Genomic DNA, 14,849 nt, shown 5'->3' with positions numbered 1-14,849 from the left:
AGGGCTCAAGCAGTCCTCTTGCCTTGGGCTCTGAAAGCATTGGGATTACAGGCGTGAACCACCGTACCTGGCCCAAACATGGTTTTATGTTATGTATACTTATCATAAAAATTTTTTATTGAAGATTGTATTTTGAGTATTTCCTCATGTTACTGAATTTTTGTCTCTAAAGTAAGATTTTTAATGGCTGTTAAGTATTGTAGGCTTTTTAAAAGTACAGTAGTCTCCTCACATCCAGTTTTGCTTTCCATGATTTCAATTACTTGCAGTCAACCACAGTCTGAAAATAGGTGAGTATAATACAATAAAATACTTCGACAGATAGAGAAAAAGAGGGAGAGACCATATTCACATAAGTTTTTTCACAGTATAGTTTATTAGTTATTGTTGTTGCTAATCTATTATTGTTGCTTACTGTACCTAATTTATAAGTTAACCTTTATCATAGGTATATGTGAACATACAGAAAAAAACATAGCATATATAGGGTTTGGTGCTAGCTCTGGTTTCAGGGATCCACTGGAGTTCCTAGAACACTATCTCCCAAGCGTAAGTGGGGACACTGTAGTAACTGAGTTAATTGAGGAGGACAAATTTGGACAGATCCTTTCGGGATGTGTGTGTGTGTTTAACCTACCTAATTCTGTAAAGGATTTTAAGTGATTTTTCAAAGTGGACACAATAAAATAAAAACTTAATATATGTGCATGTATTTTATAAAAGTAATAAATTCTGCTTTTTCAAGTCTTAGTTTTTTACTTATTTATTTATTTGGGGAGTATGATGTTCTTTTTTAAAGGAACTCCTGTGACACCTGTTACTCCGGCCAATGTGGTCCAAGGCTTACCTGATCCGTGGGTATCTCAGATAACAAATACAGATACACTCGCGGCTGTGGCTCAGATCTTGCAAAGTCCTCAAGGCCAGCAGGTGAGCAGTTTTTCTGTTATGTCAAGAATGATTTAGAATTTAGTATTTTCCTGATGTATTACTTTGTAACATACCACCTAGAGAATATGTGTTTTTTTTAGTTTTATAAAAATGGGACCATTATGTATACTTTGTTACTTGCTTAAGTCATTTAATAGTGCATCATGAATGCTTTCATGTCATTAAAAATTACTTTATAAAAAATTTATTCTGTACCAAAATATGGAATTAGCACATAGTTTTGCCAAATATTATTAGATGCTATCACACTCCAGTAACAAGACAGGAGTTGTATCTTAGAGAAGACCTCCTATCTTAAGGGGGACAGATGGTAAAAAAAAAAAATATGACAAAATTATCGTAGGTAGTGATTAGTGACATTAAGAAAAGGTAAATCTATAGTGACTCAATTTGGGGGAAGGGGTCAGGAGTAGAGAGGGTAGCCAACAGGAGGTGTATTTGAGGAAGTGACATTTGAATCAAGACTTCAAATGGACTAGTCATGGCGGGACAGGAGGATAGGAAATAGAATTGCAAGTATAGAGGTCCTCAGATGGGAAGCAATGTGGTGTATTGTAGGAATAGAAGAAGACTTCTGTGGCTAGAACTTCTGGAATAGAGGGGAATCACACAACGTGTACGAATTGATTCGAGGAATGAGAAAGATTGCTGTCTTTATAATAATCAAGTTTTTCTATTGTATCTATACATATACTTTTATTGTTCAAATCTTTTATGTATCTTAAGCTTTGTAGCTCTTTTAATGTAGATTCTTCACATTTCTTAGGTTTATTTCTATGAATATAGTTGAATAGATTGGATTTTTATAGTCAATACCAGTTTCTCTTAGTTTTCAGCTGATTTTCTTTCATTTTCCAGTTATATTATTTGTAACTAATGATAATTCTGTGTCCTCAGTTCAAGTACTTATATATAGTTTTCTTAATGTATTGCACTAAGTTCTGGAAGAGATCATAATAGAAATAATGATAGTATACTCATTGTTACTTTTTTCAGACTCAAATAGAAATACCCCGTTTTTGTCCCACTATGATGTTGGTTTTGTTTCGAGATATGTGTTCTTTATGAGGGACATATTCTGCTTTTTCTACATGATAGTGTTTTATGGGACTTTGATTTAAAATTTTATTAGTGGATATAATAGTATGGTTTTTCGATTACTAGACTTTATTATAATGATTCAGCATTGCAGTCCTGTACACACACACACACACACATATACACACACACAGACACATTTTTTCTCTCTCTCTTTCTCTTTCTCACTTTCAAATTCACACTATCCTTTGAGGTAGTACATTTAGATATTCTGTAATTTTTGTTTTGCTTTGAAGTGTTAACTATTTCACAACTAGTTTCTATTTGCAACAATTTTGCAACTCTACTGAGATGGGTCCCTAGTTTTTATCACCTTACTCTATTTTTAAATCAGGATTATTACTTGCTTTCTGAGATCAATTTAGAAATGGTTACCTTTTTCTGTCTTGTGTGCAGTACAACCTGAGTACTTCCTGCCTCTGGAATGTTTGGATGAACTTAATCAAAAAGCCTCTAGGGGCTAGGCCTGGCTTTGGGAGGCCCATGTGGGTGGATCACTTGAGGCCAGGAGTTCAAGACTAACCGGGCCAACATGGTGAAACCTCTGTCTCCTAAAAACACAAAAATTAGCTGGGCATGTTGGCACATGCCTGTAATCCCAGCTATTTAGGAGGCTTGAGGCAGGAGAATCACTTGAACCTGAGAAGTGGAGGTTGCAGAGAGCCAAGATCATGCCACTGTACTCTAGCCTGGGTGACAGAGTGAGACTCAAAAAAAAAAAAAAAAAAAAATCTCCAACAAGACAAAACCGAACCCACAAATCCCTCTAGGGTTTGGTGTGTTCTGGGAGATTAATTTTTGATAACATTTTTCAGTTCTTTTTTGGTTATTTGTATTCACTTACCCTACCTTTCCTGAATAAACGTTATTATAAATATTTACGATTAGAAACCATCTATTTTGTTTTTCGTAGTTGTACGTAATTTTTTTAAAAACTAACTTTGGCATGCACATCTGACTTTGTGTTGTATTTTTGCTCATTTTAGATTTAGGTTTATTGAAGTTTATGCTTACTTTTTATTTTTCTGTTACTACCCTGGTTCTTCATTTTTGGACTGTTGATGTACTCTTCTAAATAGCTTTTGATCCGTTTTTGATCCGTCATTTTAATTCTTTGCAAGATTAATCTTTATCAATGATGGTTTTTGTGTTTTTTTTTTGTTTTTTGTTTTTCTCCTTTTGAGACAAAGTCTCGCTCTGTCGCCCAGACTGTAATACAGTGGCGCGATCTCGACTCACTGCAACCTCTGCCTCCCAGGTTCAAGTGATTCTCCTGCCTCAGCCTCCCGAGTAGCTGGGACTACAGGTGCCCGCCACCACGCTCGGCTAATTTTTGTATTTTTAGTAGAGATGGGGTTTCACCGTGTTAGCCAGGATGGTATCAGTCTCCTGACCTTGTAATCTGCCTGCTTCTGCCTCCCAAAGTGCTGGGATTACAGTCGTGAGTCACCATGCCCAGCCTGTCAGTGATCTTGTATGTCTTAAACTTATGCTCAGGAACATGCAATAATTACGTTATCATACATAGAAGAAAATCCAACTTTGTGGTATTTAGAGTTATTCTCAATGTAACCTGTTATTTTTTTCTAACACTTTTCATTATTTAGATTACAAAGTTTCATAGATTTCTCTAAATTAATGCAAGTATTCTCTTGGCTTGTGTTGCACTCCCTTTTACTTTATCATCTACTTCTCCAATTTTCGTACGTCTCATCCTTCCTTCACTATTCAAATCAAACTACAATTTTTTAGAGTTTGTTTGGTCTCTGAAGTCCAGTGATACTGTATCACTTCATTGGTTGTTTTTCATTCCCTCAACCTTCAGCAAACATTCACTGTGACCTGCAGTGTTTGAGGCACTGTACCTTGTTCCGGAGTATACAAGATAAGAAACATTCTCTGGCCTCTGGAAGCCTAAAGTTTAATAATCAAGGCTAATTGGAATACATAAATGTAATTAAATTTAAAATTAATAGGAATCGTGGGAGAAGTTTAGAAAAGAAGGGCTTTGGAAATTCAGAACTAGAGATAATACTTTGACTTGAACAATTGGTTCAGGAAAGTTCTGTTTTACAGATAACAATTGAATTTGTTTTTTAAAGGGTGAGTAAGAACTGGATACTGAGGATGAGCTACATAAACAGAGACAATTGAGAGTAAACAATGAATTATCAGTCTTTCAAACAAAACCTGCTCCACCTACATCTTCATCTCAGTTAATGGAAATGCGATTTTTCCATTTGCTCGTACCTGAAAGCTTAAGAGTCATCCTTGATTCCTTTCTTCCCTTTGTTCTTCAGATCCAATCTGTTAAGAAATCTTCTGCCTTCAGAATATATTCTGAATCACTAACTCACCACCTCTATCACTAGTTCCTAGAATCAAGCCACCATCATTTCTTACCTAGTTCATTGCAGAAACCTCTTAATGGGGCTTCCACCCTTACCCCACAACAGTCTATTCTCAATACTGCCGGTAGCATGACCCTTTTTATACCTGAGAGTTCATGCAACTCCTCTGCTCAGAATCCTCCAGTGGCTCCCTGTCTCACTCAGAGTAAAAGCCCCAAATTGTTTTGTTTGTTTGTTTTTGAGACAGGATTTTGCTTTCTCACTCAGACTGGAGTGCAGTGGTGCAGTTGTATTTCACTGCATCTTTGAACTCCTGGGCTGAAGCGATCCTCCCACCTCAGCCTCCCAGGTAGCTGGAACTACACCTGTAGCCACCAAGCCTGGTTAATTTTTTATTTTTATTTTTTTATTTTTTGAGACGGAGTCTTACCCTGTCATCCAGGCTGGAGTGCAATGGCGCTGTCTTGGCTCACTGTAACCTCCGCCTCCCAGAGTGATTCTCCTTCCTCAACCTCCCAAATAGCTGAGATCACAGGCATCCGCCACCACACCCAGCTAATTTTTGTATGTTTAGTAGGTATGGGGTTTCACTGTGTTGGCCAGGCTGGTGTCAAACTCCTGACCTCAGGTGATCCGTCCACCTCAGCCTCCCAAAGTGCTGGAATTACAGGCATGAGCTACTGCGCCCAGTCAATTTTTTATTTTTATATAGAGACAGGATGTGACTATGTTGCCCAGGCTGATCTCGGACTCCTGGCCTCAAGCAGTCCTCTCACCTGTGCCTCCCATGTCAATGGGATTACAAGCAGGAGCCATCGCGCCTGCACTAAAAGCACAAATTTCAGCAGTCACTTCATTGGTGCTTGTATGTTCTCAGTTTGATCTGTTGTTACCTTCCTGACATTTTCTGTCCCCCAGTTCATAGACTTCTCTAACTAATATTAAGACTTGCTTATGTTGCCCATCCCTACCCTGGTTTTATATTATCCTTTGCTTCGCTTTCTCACCTCTTTCTCCTGTGACCTGTTCTATCCTTTTTGTTATTTCTTATATCAGCTACCTGTAATCCCCAAGATCTCTGCATTTGATGTCTTTGATACTGAAAACCCACTTTCCTCATCTATTCATATGCTTTCATCTCTTGTAAGTCTTTGTTTAAATGTCACTTTAATAAGGCCTTCAGTGACTGCTATTTATTTAGAGACAGGTTCTTGCTCTGGCACCCAGGCTGGAGTGTAATGGAGCAATCTCAGCTCATTGCAACCTCTGCCTCCCGGGTTCAAGCAGTTCTTTTGCCTCAGCCTCCTGAGTAGCTGGGATTACAGGCGCCTGCTACCACACCCAGCTAATTTCTGTATTTTTAGTAGAGACGAGGTTTCACATTGTTGGCCAGGCTGGTCTTGAACTCCTGACCTCAAGTGATCCACCCACCTCAGCCTCCCAAAGTGCTGGGATTATAGATGTGAGCCACCCTGCCCGGCGGTGACTGCTATTTAAAACTGTAAACTCTACCTCTCATTCTTTACACTCCTGTTCACTCTCGCCTCTGCTTACTTCTTTCCTTAGCACTTACTACCCTCTGTTATGTTATATAATTACTTGGTTTTTTTTCTACCTCTTCCCACTGGAATGTATGCTAAACTAGGGCAAGAATTTTTTGTGGTGGTTGACTGCTGCCTCTTCAATGTCTAGGTTGTAGATGGTGTTCAATATGTTTTTTGTGGAATGAATGAAAGATGTACAGAAGCATTACAGTGTTGGATATACAAAGGATATTGTAGAGTTGAGTTTTGTTTGAAAGAAAAGATAGTCTGTGTAAGCTATTAATGGCAGACTTAAGTGTGACTTGGGTTGTGAAAACTATACATGGTGGGGTCAAAAATAAAGGATTCATTTGCTAAGCAATGGGGAATCACCAGGGACTTTTTGTGTTGAAGTCACATGATCTTAACAGTACCTCACATGGATTAGAAAGAGGAGAAGTCTAGAGACAGAATATCTTTCTTTTGGTAGTAGTGGTTTTGTAAAGGAGGGTAATGATTATGAAAAATAGTAAGGTTGTATACTTTCTGAAAATACAATCTCAAAAACGTGGGGCCATTCTAGACTTAAAAAAATATTTTAGAAAACCAGTATGAACTCTTAGGCTGAATCTATTTTCTACATTTTTGAGACAATTGGGAAACTGAATATTAACTGGGTATTAGATGAAATTATAGAATTAGTAATTTTATTTTGTGGTAATATTTTGGAAACTGTTCATAAAGCAGGTGTTCTTATTTTAAAATATGCCTATTAAAATAAATATTTTTGAAAGGAGAAGCAGCTTTGAAAGGAGTAGTATAGAGTCAGTAAGACAGTAATTGATAGACTGCGAAGTCAGAGAAAGAAAATTGGGTACTGCAGTGTTTTTTTACCTGGGTAACCAAAAGAATAACAGTGCCATTGGGGAAAATAGAGATGTCAAAAGGAGCAGTTAAAAAGTGTAAAGGGGAAATATGGTGTTTCTGTCATTTTAGTAGTTTTAGATGCAGAAAAGGCCTTTGACAAAATTCAACAGCGCTTCATGGTAAAAACTCTCAATAAATTCGGTATTGTTGGAACGTGTCTCAAAATAATAAGAGCTATTTATGACAAACCCACAGCCAATATCATACTGAATGGGCAAAAACTGGAAGCATTCCCTTTGAAAACTGGCACAAGACAGGGATGCCCTCTCTCACCAGTCCTATTCAACATAGTGTTGGAAGTTCTGGCCAGGGCAATCAGGCAAGAGAAAGAAATAAAGGGTATTCAGTTAGGAAAAGAAGTAGTCAAATTGTCCCCGTTTGCAAATGACATGATTGTATATTTAGAAAACCCCATCGTCTCAGCCCAAAATCTCCTTAAGCTGATAAGCAACTTCAGCAAAGTCTCAGGATACAAAATCAATGTGCAAAAATCACAAGCGTTCTTATACACCAGTAACAGACAAACAGAGAGCCAAATCATGAATGAACTCCCATTCACAATAGCTTCAAAGAGAATAAAATACCTAGGAATCCAACTTACAAGGGATGTAAAGGACCTCTTCAAGGAGAACTACAAACCACTGCTCAGTGAAATAAAAGAGGACACAAACAAATGGAAGAACATACCATGCTCATGGATAGGAAGAATCAATATCGTGAAAATGGCCATACTGCCCAAGGTAATTTATAGATTCAATGCCATCCAAAAACTGCTTTAAAGTTCATATGGAACTAAGAAAGATCCCTCATTGCCAAGGACAATCCTAAGCCAAAAGAACAAAGCTGGAGGCATCACGCTACCTGACTTCAAACTATCCTACAAGGCTACAGTAACCAAAACAGCATGGTACTGGTACCAAAACAGAGATGTGGACCAATGGAACAGAACAGAGCCCGCAGAAATAATACCACACATCTACAGCCATCTGATCTTTGACAAACGTGACAAAAACAAGAAATGTGGAAAGGATTCCCTATTTAATAAATGGTGCTGGAAAAATTGGCTAGCCATAAGTAGAAGCTGAAACTGGATCCCTTCCTTACTCCTTATAGGAAAATTAATTCAAGATGGATTAGAGACTTAAATGTTAGACCTAAAACCATAAAAACCCTAGAAGAAAACCTAGGTAATACCATTCAGGACATAGACATGGGTAAGGACTTCATGTCTAAAACACCAAAAACAATGGCAGCAAAAGCCAAAATTGACAAATGGGATCTAATTAAACTAAAGAGCTTCTGCACAGCAAAAGAAACTACCATCAGAGTGAACAGGCAACCTACAGAATGGGAGAAAATTTTTGCAATCCACTCATCTGACAAAGGGCTAATATCCAGAACCTACAAAGAACTCAAACAAATTCACAAGAAAAAAGCAAACAACCCCATCAAAAAGTGGGCAAAGGATATGAACAGACACTTCTCAAAAGACGACATTCATGCAGTCAACAGACACATGAAAAAAATGCTCATCAGTGGCCATCAGAGAAATGCAAATCAAACCCCAGTGAGTTACCGTCTCACACCAGTTAGAATGGCAATCATTAAAAAATCAGGGAACAACAGGTGCTGGAGAGGATGTGGAGAAATAGGAACACTTTTACACTGTTGTTGGGACTGTAAACTAGTTCAACCATTGTGGAAAACAGTGTGGTGATTCCTCAAAGATCTAGAACTAGAAATACCATTTGACCCAGCCATCCCATTACTGTGTATATATCCAAAGGATTATAAATCATGCTGCGATAAAGACACATGCACACGTATGTTTATTGTGGCACTATTCACAATAGCAAAGACTTGGAATCAACCCAAATGTCCATCAATGACAGACTGGATTAAGAAAATGTGGCACATATACACCATGGAATACTATGCACCCATAAAAAAGGATGAGTTCGTGTCCTTTGTAGGGACATGGATGCAGTTGGAAACCATTCTCAGCAAACTATCACAAGAACAGAAAACCAAACACCGCATGTTCTCACTCATAGGTGGGAATTGAACAATGAGATCACTTGGATACAGGAAGGGGAGCATCACACACCGGGGCCTATTGTGGGGAGCGGGGAGGGGGGAGGGATAACATTAGAAGATATACCTAATGTAAATGACGAGTTAATGGGTGCAGCACACCAACATGCCACATGTATACATATGTAACAAACCTGCACATTGTGCACATGTACCCTAGAACTTATAGTGTATGTGTGTGTGTGTGTGAGTGTGTATATATATATATATATATATTTTAAAAGAAGTTTCTTTGTAATTCTCTCCACCCTTGAGAATGCACTTGGTGAGTACATGTTTCACCCCCTGCCCCCAATACATGGCTCTTAACTTCACCGCCTATCCCAAAATCTATAAGAACCAATGATAATCCCACCACCTTTTGCTGACTCCTTTTTCCGACTCAGCCCGCCTGCACCCAGGTGAAATAAACAACCATGTTGCTCACACAAAGCCTGTTTGGTAATCTCTTCACATGGATGTGTGAAACAGTCCTCAAGGAATAATCTCACCCTAGTAAGCTACAGAGAAACCCTACACACACCCCCCAAACAGTGCAGAAAGTGCAATAAATCTTACAATACAAATAAAAAAAAAAAGAAAAGAAAATGTTTAGTTGATAGTGAAGTGACTAGTTTGTTTCCTAATGTTACTAAGTAGGCATGAAAGTACTTCCGTGTCATCTTACATAGTTTTTGTGTCTTCTCCTCCTAGAAGTTGAACTTCAAGAGTACAGTTGTCTTGGTTATCAGTAGCTTTGCTGTCTTTATTTTTCTCTTTTAAACTAATGATTTTTGGATTTAACTCAGGCTTATAACCAGATTGATTATCATTTACTTCTGGGATGTATATAGGATTTTCTTACTTAGGGAATCTCTTAATGATCTTACTGTTGTGTCTGTTTTTTAACAGGGTTGGGTACATAGTGGGAACAAGAGTTGCCTTCAACTCTAGGTGGCGCTTTATTATTAATAACTAGTTGCCAGACTCTACTCTGAGAAACAGATTTCTTAATGACTCTCCAGCTTTCAGGAAATACGTGCTCAGATGGTAATTCTGAATAATAGCAAAAGCTACTGCTATTTTCAGTACTCATCCTTTTACTGAGTTTAAAGAGTTGATTGAACAAGGTTGAGAAGTTTAGTGAAAAATGTGTCAGCTTGTGATGAGTTCTTTATCTGGTTGTCACAGATCCCTTTATTTTGTTTAAAATTCCCTGACTTTCCAGAAGTAAGACAAACTTATTAAGAACTTTGTTATATAAGGTACACAAAAAAACTTCAGAAAAATTAACTTATTAATAGTATGTATTTTTTTCAAAGAGAGTGTGGAATGATTAATTTTACTGACTAAAAACTTTTAGGTGGTCACTCTTACAGAAAAAACCCAGCACCTGTTTTGTAATATACTTTTTTTTCTCTCCAGCTTCAACAATTAATACAAACCTTACAGATACAACAACAGAAGCCCCAGCCTTCCATTCTGCAGGCCCTAGATGCTGGTCTTGTTGTTCAGTTGCAAGCTCTTACGGCACAACTTACAGCTGCAGCTGCGGCTGCCAACACTCTTACTCCCTTAGAACAGGGAGTCTCCTTTAACAAGGTAGAAATTAAAATATCAGATCAAGTCTATATGAATTATTAAATATATACTAGCGTATGAATTTTAATTCTATAAGTAAATTTTATTATGGACTTTTAATATCCCCTGTACACTGTGTAAGACAGTCTGAATTTCACAAAAAGTTCAAACTTCTGAAAAAATTAAGTAATTAAAAAAATTTTTCTTAGGCCAGGCACAGTGGCTCACACCTGTAATCCCAGCCCTTTGGGAGGGCAAGGCAGGCGGATCATTTAAGGCCAGGAGTTTGAGACCAGCCTGGCAAACATGGTGAAACCCAAATTAGCCAGGTGGTGCATGCCTATAATCCCAGCTACTGGGGTGGCTGAGGCAGGAGAATTGCTTGAACCTGGGAGGTAGAGGTTGCAGTGAGCCGAGATTGGGCCAGTATGCTCCAGCTTGGGTGACAGAGCAAGACTCTTGCCTTAAAAAAAACAAAAAAAATTGTTTTGTTTTTTTTTTCTTGAAACATTTAAAATATTTTCATTTGACTAAAAATAACTAGTCAGTAAAATCTGGTATTCACCGTTGAGGCAAGTGATTATTTTCTGAACTTGTCTGATTTCTTTCATGGATGCCACATTTTACTATAATGCTCTGTGTTCTGTAATTTGGACCTGCAAAAATTAAAATTCTGTAATCAATATGTAAAATGTTTAAAGGAAAACTTCTCTACAGTTAGTCGCTATACTATAACTATAATAAATTGATGCCTAAATGTAAAAGATAGTGTTTCTAAAACTTAAAATCTTTCATGTATAATTTAGTGTGTGATATTCTTAGTATGCTTATTAATTATGAGAGTATCATACTACTTGGAAGTGGTGTTCATATTTTTAAAATTGGTACTTTTATTTTTATAGGAAAGTAAATACTGATTTATTGGATTATTACTTAGACGTTTATGGCCAGCAGCTTCCAAGTCTAATTTAGTCTAACACTAAATAGCTAGACTACATAAAAAGCCTTTAAATTGAGCATTCAGAAGAATAACAGCATTCTAAGATGAGAACCATACTAGGAATAGATCCATTGATTATGGCCCTAGATGTTTTATCAAGCTTATTACTGTGGGAAAACCACCTAATTATGTTAATCCTTAGTCTTCTGTAAAATTTGAGTATTAGTGTTTATCCTGCCTCTATCATAATTTGTTTTGTTACATAAGATAATGCATATCAAAATGCTTTAAAGAAAAGATCTCAAAACAGTTTATAATAGTATAGAGTGATACAAAACTTGCATTTACATATTAAATGATAGAGATAATGGAATGCCATTGACATTTAAAATAGCATTTATAACTTATATTTGTGTGAAGCACTTTTTAATACGCTCGTTTCTCCTTCTTTCCCCAGAAGTTGATGGATAGGTTTGATTTTGGGGAAGATTCTGAGCATAGTGAAGAACCCAAAAAAGAAATTCCAACTTCACAACTGTAAGAATTTTTTTCTTTATAGCCATAGGTTTTATATTGGGTGGGATGTTGCCATCTGAATTACTAAGTGTACTTAGTAAGTTGGGGGTTATTATCTCAAGCTGTTGAACCTCTAACATTATACAATGGGGGTAGAGATATGTCTTGTTGTCTCTTTGTATTATTTTGAGTCTTTTCTCAGATCTTTGCAAATAGACTATATCAAAGTTCCCTATAAGAACATTGATACACATTGGTAAATCTGGTTGTAATATTTTCTGTATTAGGCTTTAAGTTATTTAACTTAATTGTAAGAGTGGTTGGAATACTAGGAATGAAGCTTGCTTCTAGTGCCAAAGGCGACTTCTAGAAAGCATATGAAATTGTGGGAACACATCAACCTAATCAGAATTAAGGATTGGAGTTATAAGGATTTTTTTTTTTTTTTTTTTGGTAAAGAAATGTGTTGTATGTTTTTATTAAATCAGTTACTTTTTTTCCCTAAACAATTCTGCAGTGCCCAAAGTTCTGTGAGGGTATGTGAATGGACTAGTAGCGGGGAGATGTTGGAGGGGGCAGTGGTAGAAGTTGGGAGAATGGAGGAAGGATGAATGGTGAAAGTCTGTGGGTCTGTTGTTTTAAACAGAAGTTCTTACTTGTATATATTGGGGTAATATACAAAACATACAATTTTAAAATATGTTAAATACAAATGTATCATTTTAGTAAAATGATTCCCCTTGACAAAATTTAAAAACTAGATTTTAGATTATGAATTGCAAAGTTGGAAGCAGCATTTGAAATCATGTTGATCAGTGTCCTAAACAATGTAAGAATCTCCTTTAACAGTCCTGGTGGTACAGTTTATTATCCACTATTTTAATGCTTTCTGTGATGAGAAGTTAACTAATTGTTATTGTGTATTCTTTTGTCGAACTGAATCCTGTTTCCTTTATTTTCTGTTAATACACACTGACCCACGTTTTGCTCTCTGAAGCAAGGAAACAAATTTACTCCGCTATCTTTAGAGATCTAGCTTTTCATTATTTGAAGATAGGTATCATTCTTCCCCTTAGGTTTATTTGCTCCAGATGAAGTGCACTTTTTTCCAACTGTTTCAAGACTTCTCACCATCCTGTTTGGCTCTTTTGGGATGCCCTCTTTATTGTTAATGTCTTACCTTGTGGCACCCAGAATCCCAGGTGTATACCAGGTGTGAATTTCCGAGAATATAGTTAAACTATTATTTTTTCTTATTTAAACAGTGTCTACCTCTGTTAACATACCTAATAATGTATATGGTTTTCTAAAGGAAGAATATTAGTTTTATAAATTTTATGGTCAATTACAATGGTAGATTTCACACATACTGATTGATAGACTATTTTTCTATCTCATAGTAAGAGAAGGAGTTAAAGTAACAATGTTTAAATATTTAAACTTTATGTAAATATTTTATTGAGGTTTTCTTAATATGCTGTAATGAAAAAGCAGTAATTTACATGTATTTAATAGAATGAGATGGTAATATCAGATCTTCAGCAGAGCATCTCTGACACATTATCCATCTATTGATATACAATTGAAGAATGTATTTTTCTTTTAATGTATTAATGTTCTCAAGTATTGTACTTTTAGTATTAAAATTGCAAAAGAAAAATGCAGTAGAATATGTTTTATTGAATTGACTTGTTTTCTTTGAATACTCTGTTATTTTCATAGTATCTTCAGTGGGTTTCAAAATATGTTTCTACCTGTTTTTCCTTTTAGTTCTCACGTTTCAGAATCTGTGAACAATTCCATTTTTCATCAGATAGCAGAACAACTACAACAGCAAAACCTAGAACATCTCAGACAGCAGCTCTTGGAGCAGCAACAGCCTCAAAAGGTTTATAACCCCATCTTGTGGTCTTTAGAGTTATTGCTATTTATATTCTATAAATTGGCATTTTTGTTGGTTGGCTTTTTTTTTTAAAATTCGTCTTAATAGAATATTTTCTCAGCTATTTAGCTTTTAGCAGCTACTTTATTTCTTTCTAAAGTTTGTTATGGTGATATTTTTTCCACTATTGTTAGTAAGATCTATTTTTTTCAGGACCTTTATGGTTTTTTCTATAATCAAATTATGTTCTGGTAACTTACGAATCTACATTGTAGAAGTTAATTTCAGTATACTGGAAGTAGAGAATAGGATGGAGGGGGTTTCAGAATTACCACTTAAAACTTAACGTGTTTTTCTCTCTGTTCCCTATCAAGCAAGTTGATGGTTATGTTATTGGTGACAATGATGATGGCCATGTAGATTATCTTTAATTTTTAAAACGTAATTGCTGTTAGGATGTAGCAGGAGCTTTATTAGGTATGTGGTAGGCTTGGATACGTTTAACCCTCAGGAGATGGGCATTATGACTCCCATTTTATTCCAGAGGAAGTTGATTGTATTCCAGAGGAAGTTGAAGCTGGGTGAGATTAAACATCTCATGCAGCAGTTTACAGCTAATGTTATATATTATCTGACTTAAAACGTGCTGTTATTTTATGCATAGCTAAGAATTTTAAGACATCAATAACTAAATGTAACATCCTTTTGAGTTGTAAGGATCCTTTATCTTACAAATTTGATAATCATTGACAAAATGTTGTATTTTAGAATTGACAAAATATGTTAAGTTGTAGAGCCAGTATTAAATTTATTACAAATCCTTTTTCTGCTGTACGTGAGAAATAGTTACGCATGTAAACTCTTCAGAATAAAAGTATTAGGAAACCCCCTCTCCCTCTCCAGCATACTTCTTCCTAGTATTAAAAAAGTTTTGGCATTAATGAGTTTAACAAAAATATCACAAAATTTTTTTAAGTGTATGTCACTTGTTAGGCAAGTGATACATA

The 14,849-nt window shown here is 36.3% G+C and overlaps 1 protein-coding gene across 9 annotated transcripts in view; it reads left to right on the top strand.

Moving 5' to 3' along the window:
• SCAF8 (SR-related CTD associated factor 8) overlaps positions 1-14,849 on the top strand; it is a 249,609-nt gene that overhangs the window by 58,048 nt on the left and 176,712 nt on the right. For 8 of the 9 annotated variants that reach the window (XR_004184579.1, XR_004184577.1, XR_004184580.1 and 5 more), the window contains 4 exons: positions 800-930; positions 10,349-10,525; positions 11,902-11,981; positions 13,731-13,848. Coding sequence is in view for 5 of the 9 variants with exons in the window: in XM_031667701.1 (XP_031523561.1) it covers positions 800-930; positions 10,349-10,525; positions 11,902-11,981; positions 13,731-13,848 (506 nt within the window). In the remaining 4 variants the exon portion in view is untranslated. The remainder of the gene's footprint in view (positions 1-799; positions 931-10,348; positions 10,526-11,901; positions 11,982-13,730; positions 13,849-14,849) is intronic. The other variant, XM_031667703.1, reaches the window with a different exon arrangement.

This window comes from Papio anubis, chromosome 6 (assembly GCF_008728515.1).
Source record: "Papio anubis isolate 15944 chromosome 6, Panubis1.0, whole genome shotgun sequence".
In the NCBI taxonomy this organism is placed as follows: Eukaryota; Metazoa; Chordata; class Mammalia; order Primates; family Cercopithecidae; genus Papio; species Papio anubis.
This window is presented reverse-complemented; position numbering and strand designations above follow the sequence as displayed.